This window comes from Cupressus sempervirens, chromosome 5, assembly GCF_028749045.1.
Source record: "Cupressus sempervirens isolate cs-2001-9-10 chromosome 5, ASM2874904v1, whole genome shotgun sequence".
Taxonomy (NCBI): Eukaryota; Viridiplantae; Streptophyta; class Pinopsida; order Cupressales; family Cupressaceae; genus Cupressus; species Cupressus sempervirens.
In genome coordinates, this window is record NC_143122.1 from 304551750 (window position 1) to 304570663 (window position 18914).

Genomic DNA, 18914 nt, shown 5'->3' on the forward strand with positions numbered 1-18914 from the left:
TTTAGGTCTTTTACTTTCTCTGACTGATCCTGAAGGTGCAACAAAATCTTGAGCTGCTTCAACTGTTTTTATGGCCCAAAGTGACCTTTTTTTTTAACTTTCTTCAAGGTTTACTTCATCTTCGACCTCTTCTAAGTTCTCCCTCTCAGATTCAGACTCACTTATGCTTTTAGAATTAGATAAAGGAGAGGGTTCATGAGAATTTATTGCCTTTTTAAATGCAAGATCTTCCTCAGAGACTACATCCCTGCTAAGTTCAATAGTTTTCTATCCAGGTATGAAAATTCTATATGCTTTAGAAGTTACACTATACCCTACAAAGATACCCTTCCTTCCAGATGGTTCCAATTTGGTTCTCTTTTCTTTTGGCACATGAATGTATACAGGACATCCAAAGATTCTGAGATGACTTATATTAGGTTTTATTTTAGTAAATACTTCTTCAGGAGTCTTATCTTTAAGATAGGAGTGAGAGCTTTTGTTCTGGATGTATACAACAGTACAAGAGGCTTCTACCCAAAGATAGTATTCTAGATTTTGGTCAAATATCATAGCCCTAACAACTTCCATAATTGTCTTGTTTTTCCTTTCAGCTACCCCATTTTGTTCAGGGTTATAAGGAACAGTATAGTCCCTCTTGATCTCTGATTCTTTACAAAAAAATTTAAACAAATCTGAGGTATATTCTCCCCCATTATCTGTTCTAAGGGTTTTAATTTTATGACCTGAAAAATTTTCAGTTAATGCTTTGAATTCCTTAAATTTTTGTAAGATATCTTCTGATTCTTTGCATTTTGAAAAATAAATCCATGTTTTCCTAGAGAAGTCATCTATGAACAAAACATAATACCAGAATCCTCCAAGGGAGGGAATGGACATGGGTCCACATAAATTTAAATGAATTAATTCTAGTACATTACTTGTTTTTCTAGTACTATCATGAAAAGGTCTTCTAGTACTTTTACCTAGGGCACACCTTTTGCAAATACTAAGGTGATCTTGTTTTAATTTTGGTAATCCAGTAACCATTTTTTCCATAGTAGATAGGGTTTTAAAGTTTAGGTGCCCTAATCTTCTGTGCCATATTTTGTTTGAATCTTCTGCTTTGTGAACAAGGGTTTGAATGGGTTCTATATTTAGTTCATACAAATATCCCTTTCTTTGACCAATTACTTTAGCTTTCTTGATGGAAGAATTCTTAGCCCAAGTTAGTACTTTGCCATCCATGAATGCAACATTGTGACCATCATCTTCTAACGTTGTAATTGATATTAGGTTCCTTTTTATCCTTGGTACATATAGTACATCTTTTAGAAGGAGAGTATTTCCTATTTTTAGCTTCAAAGTGCAGCTACCAATCCCTTTAACTGAATGTGCGGAGTTATCACCAATAGTAACTTCACTGTTGACTTTCTCGAACAAGAAATCTAGAGTTTCTTTGTATCCCGTTATATGCATGGAGGATCGACTATCTATTACCCATGCCTTATTTGAGATTTCATTTGATAAGGAGGAATACAAAACACGATTCTCCGGATCATAAGTTTCTTCTTCTCTAACAATATTTGTGCATTTCGCTTGTTGTTTGGAGTTTTCTGGACAATTAGATCTAAAGTGTCCAAATTTTTCACATTTGAAACATTTTATTTTTGATAGGTCTTTCTTGGACTTTCCATTCTTCTAATTTCCTTTATTTTTCTTGAAATGCTTTTTCTTACCTTTATACAAGTTGGCATTAAAAGCATGAAGTTCTTCATCTTCCACTTTAGGTTTTCCTCCTTTCTTTAATTTTCTTGATTCTTCCTGAAGACAATCAATTTTAAGTCTATTAAAATCCGGAAGCTGATCTCTAGCACTTATTCCTTGTGCAAATGTTTCCCATGATTCTAGCGGTCCATCTAAGGCCACGAGTGTTAGTTTAGTATCATTTATGATTGTTCCTTTGCTTGCCAATTCATCTCTAATACTAGCAACTCTTAGAAAATAGGAGTTGATTGATTCTCCTTCCTTTATTTGGATGTGATTTAGTTGTCTCTTTAGTGCAAGGACCCTCGTCGCATTATTTACTTCAAATGTATTTCGTAATGCATTCATCATATCGTAAGTAGTTAGGTGTTTTGTAAGCATAGGTACGATATCATTCTTAACTCCATCCAAGATGATTTGAATGGCTTTCCTGTTTCCATTGGACCATATGGATTTGTGAGGTTCAATAAGTGGCTGTTTAGAGGCTCCATCAACAAATTGTCTAACATTATTTTCTTCGAGAATCATCAAGATTCTGAATTTCCATGCTTCAAAATGTTTCTTTCCATCGAATCTATCCTCAAGCCTGATTGTATATGCCATTGAAGATGAAGAATTACTACAGGATATAAATAGATCTAATAAAAAAATCTGCAAAGCCCTAGATCTGATAACAAAGTTCTGATACCATGTAATGATCTGCAAATTCTTATAACAAGATCTGAGAATAAGATCAAAGTTAGGTGAGACTCAAAGTTAACCCTGATTCAAACTTATATTCAAGTCTGGATATGCTGAATATTAATCTGACTGTAATTCTGAATTAATTGCAAACTAGAGTGTTGAAATTATTGTAAGGAACCCAAGTGGTAATGTATGCTTGTAGACCAGACTGTAGATTGTTGTGTGTTCTACAAACTGCATACAATACCCATCTTTATATCTTCATTAGAGGGTATGTCCCTTAAGGGACATAACCCTTGACATACACCTATTAGTTTAATATCTCTAAGTCGGCGACTAGGAATTAGTAACAATTCTTAACTAAAGTTTAGTTAATTGTCAAACTAACCAATCTCATCCTGATTGCCGGCACCTATAGACAGATTATAAATAATACAAATGTCATTCATTAGAGGATCTAAGACAAGAAGAATAAGGCACGATCTGTACCTATCGACCTGTAGGTTATTCAAGTCATTTTCTTAACAGATACTACATCTCCAACAGCAAGACAAGAGATGTCGTAATTGGAAAGGAGGACAAGGGGATTCCATGAGAATCCAAGAAGGGTTGATCGAGCATACAATTGAAAGTATAGCAAATTTGGCCATCTCAAAGACACCAGCAAGGAAGTTGGGATACAAAATTCCAGAGACACTAGCAGGGAGACTTCTGACAGGAGCAAAGTCAAGAAGGGGATAATTTTAGTAGTTCCTCCTCAAGAACGAACTTCCAATTGGGAGGGAGTGTTCCATCTGGAGGAAGTATTCCATCAGGAGGGAGTGTTCCATTGGGAGGTGTTCCATTAGGAGGTGTTCCATCGGGAGGTGTTCCATCCGAAGGTGTTCCATCTGGAGGTGTTCCATCAAGAGGTGTTCACATAATGGCAATAGACAAACAAAAATTACCAAGGTTCACAGGGGACGGCTTGGAGGACCCTGCTCGCCACTATAAAAAATTTATAACCATATGGCAAGCAAATGGACAATATGACATAGCAGAATGGTTAAAAGCTTTTCCGGCCACATTAAGGGGTATTGCCATTGATTGGTATACGGATTCGGAGGCAGCAAAGAAAAACACATGGAGTAATATCCACATAGCCTTCAAGGAAGAATTCAGACCCCTGAGAGATGATGATGAAATAGTAACGGAGATTTATAGCACAAGACAAGGGAAGAGTGAATCCATCAAAGCCTACAACAGAAGAATGAAAGAATCGGTAGGGAAACTAGATAATAGGCCAGTAGATGGACTAAAGAAACGATGGTTCATCAAAGGATTAACACCATCTCTTAGGAAAAAGATGAAGATAGTCCCACCATTGACCTTTGGAGATGCATGTACCCATGCCATGGACATAGAAAGTGAGAGTAAAACTTTCAAGGCAAGAAGGCACGGAAGCTCAAGTGAAAGCTCAAAGGAGAGCGAAGAAGAATCCAAAACCATTCAAACCATGAGAAAAGATTTGAGACATTTGATGAAGGAATTGGCAAGGAGTAAAGAAGAAAAGAAAGAAGGGAGAGAACTTTGGTGTACTAGCCATACAAAGGAGCCTGCCCAAAGAAAGCATTTTGTGAGATTTATCAAGTACTCGAGCACGTAGTTAAAGATTGTCCCTATAATTTTAAAAAAAAAACGCTCAAGTATTCTTGACCCAAGAGGGGCAATCTACACCTCCCTCCACTCCGCCAAAGAACAAAAATACAAAAGCCTCATCAAGAGGATACAGAAATAACAGGAGAGGAAGTAACAATAATAGCAATAACAACACACCGCGGCAGCCACTCCAATATGATTCCAAGGGGAGGCTGATGATTCAATGTAGGAGATGTAATCAATGGGGACATTTTGCATGAGATTGTCAAAGTGAAGGAGGACAAAATGGAGGGATGCTCTGCAAATGGTGTCGGCCAGGCAATCATGAGGATGCAAATTGCCTGAGACAAAAGGGGGTAAATATGCTAGAATTTGAAGATCCAGAAGGTAAGACTCTTGTAGTCACAAGGATGCAAGCCAGAAAATTAGCATATCGGGATGCTACTACGGAGACTGAAAGATTTCAGGAAACAAAGAAACACATTCAAGATAGCATGAGAGAGGAGGGAAAGACAAAGCCAGAAAAGCCTACTTCAAATAGGGGTGTAACGAATATTGTGCGGCAAGTACTAGAAACTACTATCCCAGTGAAAATAGGTGATTTATTAGAAACATTATCCCAACTGCATGTAGCACTAACACAGGGGGCAAACCCGAAAGGGATAACCTCAAAGAAAGAGAAAGAGGCAGAAGTACAGACGGAAGACAATACCCTGTCCAACATAGGGATGGGGAGAACACCAACAGTAGTAGAGATGGCGATACTAGGGTACAAACTCTCAAATACTATTGTGGATGAAGGTTCTAGCATAAATGTCTTATCAAAAGAAACATGGAAGGAAATAGGGAAACCTACACTCTGGCCATCGACATTTCAACTAGTGGGAGTGGACCAACATGGAATCAAGAGTATAGGAATGCTGATGGGACAAAAAGTCAGTTGGTATGCAACAATTTTTTCTCAATTTTGTGGTTATTACCCTAGAGAAGAAAGGATATGGTGCTCTATTAATTAGGAAGGGGATGGTTCAGAGTAATTGCATGACAAGAAGGAAGTGAAGAGAAACAATGATCCTTCAAACACGAAGAAGGAAGATAAAGCCTCCTGTGCTTCCGATTACAAGAAAGAGCTTGATATCGGTTATAAGAACTTCATAATTTCAAATTTTTGAACGTTTGGTCCGATAAGAAGGTGGCAACACTCATCTATATGGAGTCATAATAAAACATAAAGGTTATACTTTCTCATGGTTTAAAACAAATATATATATATATATATATATATATATATATATTGTCATCATGCTATTGAATTCTACCTATAATTGTACATACATATACATATATCTATACGTGTGTGTAACTTGAGAGTACGTATAATTCCTTTTTACCATTATATTCTCACTAGGTATACACCCATATATGTATATATACATGTAAGTGCAATTCATATATATTACTAGAATATCATGGTGGCATTATATATATATAAAGTTACAAGGTTGACCACTTCCACACTCAAAATAAAAGAGAGGTAATAGTTCTTCTTATGATATTAAATGTTTAATATTTCTCTTGTTATAAAAATTGACCAAGTAGCTCATGATTGTCCAAGGTATACTCCATTGCCTAGCCACTAAATCCTTCACCAAAGTAGTTAGGACCCATACGTAATGGTCTAACGATGGACGAGATTGGTGCCCCATTCCTTAAATCCCGTTTAGCAATGCTTCCCCCCCTTTGTCTACTCCTGCAACCAAAAATGCGTATTCCACAATAATATGTTTCTCCATTTAAATTTAAATATCAAGAAAAAACAATAACTGATAACTGTCACAATGCTACTACCACTAACATTTATCTTAAAATATAAGCATTTATTTTTAGTCGAAATAACAATACATGAATCAATTCGGTTAATCGTAACTTCCATTTCACAAGGCCATGATATCTGAGAGTTTCTAACTAACCATTACAACGGCTATAATATTATTTTAAAAGATCACAAATTTGGGATGTAACATTTCCTTTGTCCTTTCTAACTAGTCTCCTTCGTTCTGATTAGATATTTTTTCTCCTTCACTGCCATATGTTCATGTGTCATCAATTTTCTTATTAATTGTGGGAAGTTCATTCTCATTTACTAATGTGGCTACGATTTCAATTCTAAAGGAACATTTTGGCTTAAGTCTCTACTAGTTTGTTCAAATCCCTAGTTGTTTTGGTCAGATTTGTATTGGCGTCGAGCATTATATTTTTGTGAATATTTGTCCTTTCTTCTGTCGCATCAATTTCTAGTGGGTGATTATTTGATCAAGTCAAGAGTTCATTTATAAGAAAAAGGATTGCATATTGTTTATATGATCGTTTTTGTTGTCTACAAAAAAGGGGGGGGGGGGGGGGTTTGTTTGCTATTTTTAAAGCATGTGAATCATCCAGTTTTCCTATAAAGAACTTTTTTGTTATCCTATTATAGGTAGTCAAACAACATTTGACATTCTGATATGTCAAGTTTTATCTTGGATGTGTATATTAGAAAACCTTTAGTGATTGGACTCTTCTCTAGTGCATGTGCCTTGTGTATTGTATAGACTATCAAAAACTTTGTCTAGCTATGTTAAGTATACTAGGAGATTATAGTGAACACTTAAGACTATTGTGGTGTCATATTTTTTTAAAGGATGCAGGATTGGTTTGTGAAAAGATCAAATTCTTTTTGTTGGACGAAAAGCATAAGAATGTGTTTTATTGTAGAGTTGAATTCTTATACATTCAAACATGAAAGATAAGTCTTTCATTTTCTTAAATATTGATCACGAATCTTTTGTTTTCAACATTGGTATTTTTTGATAGGCTTATCTCTCTTCATTGCAGGCTGCAATAAGATGCAAACAGATGTTGCATCGATGATGCATATTCAAAGGGGAGATGTTTAGCTTCAAAGGGAGGCTACATCTTCTACCTTATTATGGCAATAAAAGCCATTCCTATTGAGAGGGAGTCTTTGTTGAGAGGGTATTTTAATCATTGCATGCATGTTGTTAATAAGTTTCTTTATCTATGATAAGTTATTAATATTGTAGGATATTGAGGCTCTTGATGGAAATGAGTTTCGGATGTGGTTTTCCTTGTTAATTATGGATTATTGTTTATATGAAATAAATTGAAGTTATAAGGACAACCTGATAACTCTTTCACTTATGAGAGGTTCATAGTGAACATCATGTAGAGAGTTCATGATGTCATCACATTGAGAGATTTCGTGATGGGAGTTGGAAGTCATGTAGAAAGAGTCCATGACTATATCATGTTGAGAGAGTCCGTGATAAAATGTTGGTTGTAAACTTTACTAACTTGTCATATAGAGAGAGATTCCATGACAGCATCATGTTGAGTGAGTCTGTGATGAAATTTGAATGTGAATTTTGAAGGTTTTTCATGTTGAGTGATTTCATGATTATGAGTAATTGTTACAGGTCTATCATGTTGAATGATTCCACGATTATTAACAATGAGTAGATTGTTTTCTTAGTGTCATGTTGAGAGATTTCATGACAACATCACATTGAGCTAATTTGTGATGAAAGTTGGTTGTGTTTCTTGCAGGATTTTCATGTTGAGTGATTCCATGAAATTGTATAAGATCTATGTTATTAGATTTTATCATTGAGATTTTGGTTACAACGTTGTGTGACTACTCAGCTACAAATTTTTCTTTCGCTAAAGATTGTTAAGAGTTTGTAGCTGCAATAGAAATCTTTATCTTTGGGCATTAATTTCATATGGTTACCTTCAGCTGAAAAGGACATTTATGATAAATTGTAATATTAAATATTAAGACAAGTGTCTTACAACATGAGTAGAGGCATCAAAATACAATGAGTTATATTTTAAAGAGTCATATTTTTGGGAAACTTGAGAGACTTTCGGTTTTAATGTGAAGGGTCTCTCTTCTATTATATATATCACTTCAAGCAAAAGGCATTGTACACTTGAATTTTATTATCAATAACGTGATCATTTGTTGTGTGGATGGGTTTTTCCCTTCATTCTAAAAGGGTCTTCCCAAGATAATCTTGCATGGTTCTTGTCTCTTTTGGATCTTCCTTATTGCTAGTTATCATCTATTTTTGGGTAAAATCCTAACAGCTTGTTTTTGAATTTGTGTCAGCTTCCATCACTCTGTTTCTAGTTTTTACTAAAGCCTTGCATCTAGGGTTTCATTAGACTTTCATTCAAATGAATTTTTCACCCTTGACAAAATGCTAAGACCATACTTTTTCAGTTTACACTGATTGGAATAGACAAATAGGGTTCCAAGTTCAAGTTTGACATGTGCTCATTCAAGGGCTTCATCTTTAGTCTTCGGGCTTCCAAAAAACCCATATTTGTGTCACCAAGTTGAGCTAGCGTGGTTGTCACTGTGTTTATGTTGAGAGGGGTTTCAAGTTTTTTAGCAGTGTAACACCAGTATAGGGGTACATCGGGACAAGGGGACATTGGACGAGTTTCTGGGACAAGGGGAAAATGAGCCTCATTTTCGAGACAATGGGGATGACGGCCAAGGGACAGTTGCAAGTGGTGGACGAGGTAGGTAGGGGTGTTGTATAGTATACATATATAACTTGAAATGCTAGTTATGAAATTATGTTTCAGCAAAACATACCAAATTAAATACTCAAATATAGCAAAATTGCAACATGAACTAGAACCATTGAACATTCAACATATTAACATATTACATACCCAAAAGTAAAATTCAAAAATCAAAATTCAAATAGAAATTCAAGTACTCATCCTAGTGGAGGCATGGTTGCGGAATGGTGGTGGGGGTGCTTGGGTACTCAAGTACCTAGTGCAGGGACGTCTTGGAGACGAGTACTTTGAGGTTTGGGAGGAGGGTGCAAGTCCCAATGTTACATTGTTTTTTAGAAGATCCAATATGTTTTCAAAGAAAAAATTGATATAGAATCAACAAGAGTATTTTGTGCATCAAGTTGCTAATTTTAGTAGTGGCTATATTGGATCATACAGTCAAGGTTCCAAATTCAAGTGTTTGACATGTGATCATTCTAGGGTTTCATCTTTACTCTTTAGGAATTCCAAAATTCCAGATTTGTGTCAACAAGTTGAATTGTGAGTTTGTCAAGACAAAATATTCTTGGACCTTGGAGTTTCAACTCCTCCAGATGATTCAATATGATTTTAGAGAAAGATATTGTTTCAAAATCATTGAGGACGTTTGTGAATTAAGTTGTTTTTTAAAGCAATTGCCATATCCAACACTTGCTATTTCTGGTGTTTCTGTTTCAACTTAGAGTATCAGAGACTATTTTTAGAACATTTTACTTAGATGCTGTTTTATTATTTGTTTGGGAGCAAATTTGCTTTAAAGATTCTTTCCTGCTTTCATTTTTACAAGCTTTTAAGCATTCCATTTTACATATTGACTTCTCAGATAAAATATGATTGTTCTGAAGTCTCAAAAATTCAATTTTTTGTCACCTTATAAATAAGTGCTTTGAGCACATTAACTCTTGATGATGGTTAAGAATATGCTTATGCTATTGAATTGTTATTCAAGTTGGTTTACTATGATTTCATTGATTAGACTGAAGTTGGATTTAAGTGCCAAGCTTTGTATTGATGTCACTTATTCACCTAGGCTTTAAGGTTACTGCTAAGAAAACATAAGGAATATAGGTAAGTTTGAGAAGCACAAATGTGAGAACAAAGACATTAGTAAATTCCAGTTGGGAGCATGAAAACAGGGTTAAAAGTATTATAAGCTCCAACCAAAGAAAACAACTAGGTTGGAAACACTTTCAATGGCCAGACCTTTACAAAATCCCACCATTAGTCAGAAGTATGGTAAATACTTCTGTAATCCACGCCAAATGTTGTAAAACTTACAAGTAAACGACAGCGCACATTATTGATGACATAATCCATCACTTTTTGTCAAGCAGTAGTAAAAAATTAGCAATTGAATAAGTAATTTCCGCCGACCTGTAAACACTGATGGATAATTAACTTGGGTGCATATTTTGAAGGATTAAAACACAAGCTATCTCCACTGTGCAATGTAAAAAGTAGCAGTAAGTGGTTGGCCACAGGCCAGTAGCAGTTGAGCGACCAACAACTTCAGCTGACTTTTAGAAACTTGGTTAAGTTGATATTTCTCTGTACCAAAATGCAAAGAGACTATTGAGTGCAAGTCTCTATGGGCAAGGCCATTTGTTTTTTCAGTCAAAGACAAGGAAAAGTTATTTGAAACAGTCCAATTCTAAGCATGTCTAAAATTAGCAATCAAATTGTTCAAAAGTGATGCTTCACTATTCTTGATTAGATTAAAAGACAAAAAAGAACATTAAGAGCATGCCACGATTAAAAAGCCAAGCATCTATATGAACTGTTCCTCTCTCTACAGTTTGCAGTAGAAACGGGGCTTTTCTGTTCTTTTCCAGGTCTGTGAGGAGATTTTCAGCACTGATGTGAAGCGTTTTCATGTGGAAAAGCAGTATTTCAAGAGCTATCAACAGCATCCCTTCATATCATTCCTCTCTTCTAGTCATGTCTTTACTACAAGTTTTCTTCTTTCTAAGTGACTGCCTTACATCTGCTCAATCAAAATCTACATTCAAGAACTTTAGGGCAGCAAAGAAGCAGTCATCTTCCAATGAATTGTCACCACAGAAAATTCAATCAAAGTGTTTTGAAATTTCATCTTACAAAGGTTCTGATTGCAAACTAATGCCATTAATGGCATCAATATTCAAAAATTCTGTTGTTTAATCAAATCAGATTGATGAAGTTATTAGTAGATTCACTATGATAGTTAGGTTTTCATTTTTTTTCAAATGATTAAAAAATTTCAGTGCTGAAATTGCTTCAAATCCCAGGTCATTTATGTCAGAGTTGCTACTTTAGCAATGACAACATCTAGGAGTGGCTATTTTAATTGTTGTATTCCAGACAATAGATGACCACTTTGATTGTCACCGCAGATAATTCAATCAAAGTGTTTTGAAATTTCATCTTAAAAAAGTTCTCATTGCAAACTAATGCATTTAATGGCATTGATATTTCAAAACTCAGTTGTTTGATCAAATCAGATTGATGAAGGTAATTATTGGATTCACTGTAACAATTAGGTTTTCAGTTTTTTTTCAAAAGATTCACCAATTCCAGTACATAAATTGCTTCAAACTCCCAGGTCATTTATGTCAAAAGTGTGCAATATCTAAGAGTGGCTATTTTGATTGTTAGATCATTCCAAGCAACGGATGACCACTTATTAGGCCATAGATGTTTCAGACTAAGTTGCATGTAAAGTGATGGGGGTAATGGTATGACTATTTTCCCCATTGTACACATAGTTCAAAATACTGTTATCAGCAACTTATCACTGAGGGTAAAAAAAAGATATCGGAGATAAGTCAGAAACTTCTCGGGAACCTAAAATCTGTTTTTCCAATCCTGATGGAACCTTCTTTTTCCTCTTTTCCCTTTCTCTTCTCTCCAAATCTGTTTTTCCAATCGAAAAAATGTGTTTTGCCCTTTTCCAGGCCATCCCTGCCTATAACAGGCCTGCAGGCGACAAATTTTCTATTTATTGCAATAACCAGAGAAATATTGCCAATATTTACCAAGTTCTCTGCAGCATTATGAAACTTCTTTGTGATAAGTTGATAACTTGACGTTACTCCTCCAGAGCCAAAAAATAAGTAGATTTATCGCAGATATTCTGAACTATGGTTGTACATATATATTAAAATATATGTAATATCAAAATCCCATAATGTGGAAAACAATATATATAATTTGTAATGCTGTATGTATATATGTATAAAATAAATAATTAAATAATAATTTTGCAAAACACATATTAAATATATTAATGATAAATATTTAAATTTTATGAATGTTTTCATTTATTAACTTAATTACTATTTATAAATGTTATAGAATCAATTGTCATGATCGTTTTCATTGGAATATGCACTAGCAGATAACCACATTTTTGGTCACTAAGCATTAAACAACTTCCGTGAACACCAACTTTGCTATCATATGTTTCAATGGTTGATCAATTAATGATCCCTAATATAAACAAATTTCCTGATGGCCATTGATCAGTGATATAAAACTATGGATGCAGTAAGACTAAACGAACAAGCCCTTACCCTTGTTTGCCCCCCATTACACAAAGATAGCAAGGCATCCATTTCAAACATGCCTAACTACCTTAGTTATCTATTGTATAAAGCCTCAACATCTAGCATTGGAGGTGAAAAATATATAAGAATGACAACTCTTAACATATTAGTTATCAGGTATTTTGGCATTTTCAAAATCTTCTTAAAGTGCTAACAAGACAACTAGGGCACGGTCTTGCCCCTTGGGTACCTTGTGGGTCCATCCTAGGATGGACCAAAGGGTTCCCAAAGTGGTAGGATTGTGCCCTAGTCATTTTGTTTGTGAACTAAACTCCGCTCCCAAACTTGGACCAATCAATCCTATAATGACTCCCAATCTTGGACCATTCAATCCTATAATGACTCCCAAATTTCAAGAACCCAGTAATATACATTTTGGACTAGATTTTCTTGGAGTTGCTTTATTTCTACCTTTTTGGTAGATTGTGGATAGGTTTTCTTTGAAGTAATTATTTTTGGAATATTTAATTATTATTCTTAAACCCCCAAAAGCTATTCATTGTAACCTAAAAATAAGTGCCATGGGCATAAGTCCTTTATGAATGGCATTTAATGTTGATGCTAAAGCATATGTTACAAAAACTATCGTTCAACTTTATTTGTTGCATTATGAATTTCTTTTGTTAAATTGAAATTGAATGACTTAGTCAAGTTTTGCATGTGGCTTAACAGTTTATTTTTTGGAACCTTGTGTTGTTTATGTGTTCAACCTATTATCTCTTTAAAAACTTGTTTACAATTGATTACCAGAGTCGATTTTTAGGCAATAGAAGTTATATTTGTCTATGTTTAGATAGTTCATCCTCCTACAAGGCTTCACTATTAACAATTTGGCACATGTATCTAGGGCAAAAATATAAGTGATTTATCATTCCATTCATTCAAATTGTCCAAATGAAATTTTTCACATGTATAGTGCACGTACATGTAAATTTTGTCTATAGTTTTGATCTAATGTTACTTTTAGGTTTGGTTACATCTCAAAGAGTTCCCCTCATAATTTAGAGAGTGGTTCTGCTGTACACGCTATTCTATTATGTTTTTTCTTGCAAGAGACAAATTAAATCACTAACAACAATAGAGTTGTGCTAGCTCTTGTAGGTTAAACAATCAATTTTGCAAGGGTAAACTCTACCAAAATTCCCCCATACCTACCTATATAATCTTTCTCATGTGACTAAAAAAAAAAATCAGCAGTACCTTTGTTCCTATGTTTTCATGTTTCATTGACATCCCATGTGTATGTGGTTCATAGAACAATTGAGACTTAAAACATGACTTCATGTTCATTTTATATTGTGTTCAATTTGCTTACAACATAGGTTTATCTAGTGTAGCTTCAAGGTGAAGGATGATATTCATTTGACTCCATATCCTTGACAAATCACATTGGATCCTCGTCTTGAGAAAACTACTTTCAATATGAAATCAATGTCATCGAAGTCAATTGCCTCATGACTATATTATTGATTTTTTTTATTTTTATTTTTTTTCCTGAGGACTACTGCAAATGTAATAGTACTGCCATAGTATTTTAGTATATGTTTTTCAAATGCAAATCGAAGTATATATAATAGTAGTAGAAGAGAAATGTCTCTATGTTAATCAATATTGGTTATTGTAAGTTAATTGTCATTAGACATTGTTAACAACTATATATGTGTGTGTATGTGTAACTGACAATTAATCAAATGCAATAATGATTAAACAATAACCATAGGGGATCAAGTCTAGATCAAATAAATCTAACTAAAGCTACAACATCAACACTCCCTCTTAATTGAGGAGGATAAACACATGACCATATATTACCTCAATGTAACATAAGAATATCTTTGATCAAAAGATATTCAACATTTTGATATCATGAGTATTTGCCTCCAAAATATCAATTTGCATAACATATCCAAAATGTGCACATACATTCTCATAATGCTTACCATATGAACAACCATGGTATGTTTAAGGAGCTTAATCCACCATGCAAGTAATCTTTTATTGTGATATGCCTAGATATCATAAGATGTACATCAGAGTAAAAGGTCATGGTCTATTTAAGGAGTTTAATCCACCATGCAAGATATCATCTATTATGATTTGCTTAGACATCAAAAGATGTCCATCATAATAAATGGCGATGGTCCGTTTAAGAAACTTAATCCACCATGCAAGTTTACAATTTATTATGATCTATTTCAAACATCATAAAATGTCTATCACAATAAAAGGGTAAGTTATTGAAAGATCGTCACCTTTCAATAACTTCTACAAATACAAGTGATAATCATTTGGAAATCGTCACTTCCTCATGATGTACACAAGGGTAGGCCCATTAAATCATGCAATCATACACATGATACCAAATGTTTACATGAAGTCAAAACTCCCTCTGATTCTGATATGACCAAGATCTTCAAGGATCAACTAAAACATATCCTCTATCCGCTCCTTTGGACGAATGTGTCAGACTCCCTCTAAACATCAATCTTCTCAACTTCTTATCCAAACTTGTCTTTAACAAAGTGTTAGGCTCCCTCTGAATCTAATATCAAACTCCATTCCCTACAATAACATTCTTGGAAGAAAAGATCAAGGTAAATACCTCTTATAGTATATATATAAAAAATAAAAATAATAGAGAAATATAATACTAAAAATGAGATCTTTCCAATAAAATGTAGATCATTCTATAATACTCAATTATATAATGATCCCCATTATCTTAATATAGATAGATATTTAATTTAAATATATACATTAAACATATATGGAAATATTCCATATACTTTGATCTATGTTTTCAACATGTTATTTGCTTTCTTTTAATATCAAATATATTTATATTTTCACATTTTAAATGCTTATCACATCTATATATATATATATATATATATATATATATATATATATATATATATATATATATATATATATCAAGGGTATTAGAATATATAAATATCAAAGGAACATAATATATTACCAACTTACCTTTATGTTTCCCTTTTGTTTTATTTGAAAATGGTATTTTCTTACCTGGTTTAAATCGCCCCCTTTTATCAGGACTTGATAAAGCATCCATGTGGGTTACTTTATTCGATTAGTGCTTGAGTCCTTTTGCCCTCACATCATACACAATATTGGGGCCCACGCTTCTACGTGACCACTAACAAATGGTAAGGATTTCCTTCTTTTAACTTGTCTTCCCCTACCCACTACGCAGGGTCCACGTGATTTGATGGCAATTATATTATTTTAATATTTTTTGTTATGCAGGAGACCTTTAAACTCCCGCTCTACCCTCTTAATGGTGGCGTTTTTGTTTGTAGTGATCATGAGATGGCTTCCTTTCTTGTTTGACTCACGTCCCATCAATACGCTGCAATTCCCATCTTCCCACATGACATCTGTAGTCGACTGCTATCGATTACACAGGGAAGTCCATTTCTCTACACTGTAATCAATGTCGTTATTTCCCTTTGGCTCAATAATTATATGTGATTTCCTTGTGCTAGCTAAATATTTTGTAAGTCATTGTAACCACAACGTACAAAATGGGAACTTTAGGCAATCGTGTAGTGAGATAAATCTCTCCTCTCAATAATAGGGGAGGCTCCCTTCTTACCGTAGGTGGCTACAACAAAGATCTAACTAGAATTAACAAAAGGGTGGTTTACTGAATCAATTCCTCTTTTTTTAGGAATGATTTTACATTACCAACTATTACTTGCAATTAAACAAAAGGAATCTATTGCTACGATAATACGGGTAGCTTAAGTATTAACATAAGAACAACCTTAAGACAACAGTTATATCTTGAATTGTGTGGTTGATAGCAAGAACTCAAAGTCAACTACAAGCAACCTTGTTGAAACAAAAGGGCAAACAGCTAACAAAGCTCAAAGCCTTTGTTCAACTATCCAAATATGAAATAATATACTAAGAAATTGAGCTCTAAGTCTTCAAATCCTAGTATTTGCAACCACTATCAAACTAGATTAATCTCGTTTACGAAAGCTCAAAGTCTTTCAAAAAAAACATCAAAACACTCAAATGCTTCCAAAGAGAGAAGTAACAAAGATGAATGAATCAATGTAACATAAGAGACAATGATCAATTCCAAGTATCTCAACACAAAGTTTGGGAAAAACTTGCTTCTTTATTCACTTCAGAGATTTGCGATAAGAAATGCAAAGCCTTCGAATCACAAGCCCAGCCTTCACCTATAAAGCAAAAAAAAATGATTACCTACAATGAACTCTCTTCTTTATATAGGAAAAATGAAAAGAGAAAGGTGGAGGAAAAAATGGAACAAACTCAACCACCCATACTTATCCTAACTAACTACTTTGACTTTATTCAAAGTTGCATGCCTAATGCGATTACAGCTAAACTACATTAGTTGATTATACAGGTACATGTTATCCTGTATTTACAACATGAATGCTCTTTACATGTAGTCTTCCTACAACTATTTTACTTAGAGCATATGAAAATTTGACATGTTCATAGGGTCTCAACAATCTTTGCAAATTTTCGTAGTGAATTTCGCATAACCTCGGCATCGGGCTCACCGATGTACTTAGCAACCATTATGATCCTTTGATATGTATTGACTGCCTCTGAAATCTCCTTGACAAAAACCTCCTTTTTGCTTTGTAGTTCATCTAATCAACATTTCCAGCTTGCAAATGTATTCATTACACTGAGATTGAAATCATCCGCTTCAAACTGTAAGCGAATTGTTTCAGTAAACTTTGTAAGAATATCCTCTTCTTTCCTGAGTTCATCATTCTCATTGATATCTCCACATGATAGCTTCTCGAAGCATTCACTGATCATGTGTTTTTGTTCATCAATCTTCACTATTGCTGCCTTTGCATCCTTCATGAGTTGTTGTAGAACTTGTTCTTTGTTAATTATCAAATGCTTATAATCATGATACATCTAAATAGGTGAGATGACTTCATAAGCACATAAACCCTCCAAGTCAAGCTTTATTATACTCTTCCAAGCAACAATATCCCCATCTAACAATTGTAATTGTTGTTTAAGTGGTCCTTGAATATCACTTAGTTGAGCAGTAGCTTCCTTACCCTTCATCAACATTCTGTAAATATCATGAATGAGTTGATAACCTTGTGATTCAAGGTTGGTTGCCCATTCATCTATGACATGTGCCTTTCGCTTCTCTCTTTCTGTACATACAATCGAAACAGTTTCACTACCTACAAAGAACCTCTTCATTTCTTCAATGATTCCCAATAAACGTGCATTCTCCTCTTTGAGTTTCATTTTCTTTTCTCACAGTTCATCATTCTTTCAAGAAAGAAAGTTAACTGCCTCATGTGCATCCTATTGATAACTCAACCTTGTTTATTTACCAAGTTCAACCCTTGTGATTCTGTAATCAGCAGGTTGCATGTCTTCATTAGATTTCTCCTCAAGTGGTTCAGCAACTTCAGCATACTTGATGTTATTCTCGTCAACCACTACTCGAGAAACTATCTTAGCTTTCTTATTCTTTGAGATCCTTGGTTTGCTCACTTGTCTATCAACTTCCTTGGGTGGGATTTCTTCTTTCTTCCTTTTCTGTGTGATAGTGCTCAACCAAGGAGGAAGGTTGAAAGAAGATGCATTGACTAAAGAAGTAGTTACCATAGTTAACTCTGGATTACCTTGCATAACAGCACTAACTATAGCTAGTGTCTCAGTCTGAATAGTCGTAGGACTGCTATGTGTGACCTCAATCATGAATTGTTCAAACTGCATTGAAGTCACATAAAGCAACGTTGTAGACCAAATAGTAGCAAAAGGAATTGACAAGGAGTGTGTATCAAAAACATTCTCAAAATCATACTAACCTCCTCGTGTTTCTAGTGCAGGTGCAGCTAAGGACACAGGCGATGCGGGTGTAATAGTCCCTTTTACCTGAAGTACTCTTGAATCCTTTCCTCCTTTGATAGATAGCTTGGGAAAACTTCGAACAGGAGGTTCAAATGTAGACAAGGATGTGTCATCTTTACCTTTACCTTTTATTTTTTATCTTAAGCCAATCAAACCAACAAGATCAAAGTCCTTGCCAAGCTTTATTTTGAAGTATTTGAAACCCCCTCTCTTCATCCATGTATTGGTATTAACAAAAATAGACTAGAATCTATCCCAGATGGATGTATTTTCTTTGCATGACCATGTAGAAGGAAGAATGGGTAACTTCTCCACATCATGCTGAAAATATTCAAGATCTAGGATTTGATCATCATCTTCAAATTTAGGAAGGATTGATGCCAAATTGAAATCTACAATTTTCTTTACAGTCAATCGAGTATAATTCATGCATCGTATATCCACCTTGGTACGTACATCAATCTAGAGATCTTCTAGATGATGTATGTGCAAGAATTGTTTCCTCATCTTATCATGCAACCCTCTCCAATCAAAACAACTCCTAGCTGCAAACTTTTTCAACATGATCCTTTGGACTTCAAACTCCATGGTTTTTGCTTTAGGCACAGTGTATATTAGGTATCCTCCAATATTTAATGGGTTTTGAGATGAGATCCCCACTCCAAGTCAGTGCAAACTAGATTGATAAGCCTGTACTTCCATAAGTTGTCTTGCCAACTCCAT

At 34.5% G+C, this 18914-nt stretch overlaps 1 protein-coding gene across 4 annotated transcripts in view; it reads right to left on the bottom strand.

Annotated features, from left to right (window-relative positions):
- Positions 1-18914, bottom strand: part of LOC149555789 (homoserine O-acetyltransferase) — a 41041-nt gene that overhangs the window by 12000 nt on the left and 10127 nt on the right. For 2 of the 4 annotated variants that reach the window (XR_016364558.1, XM_089829947.1), the window contains one exon: positions 10078-10251. The exons of the other annotated variants lie outside the window; for them this stretch is intronic. Coding sequence is in view for 1 of the 2 variants with exons in the window: in XM_089829947.1 (XP_089686073.1) it covers positions 10136-10251 (116 nt within the window). In the remaining variant the exon portion in view is untranslated. The remainder of the gene's footprint in view (positions 1-10077; positions 10252-18914) is intronic. 4 annotated transcript variants of the gene reach the window in all.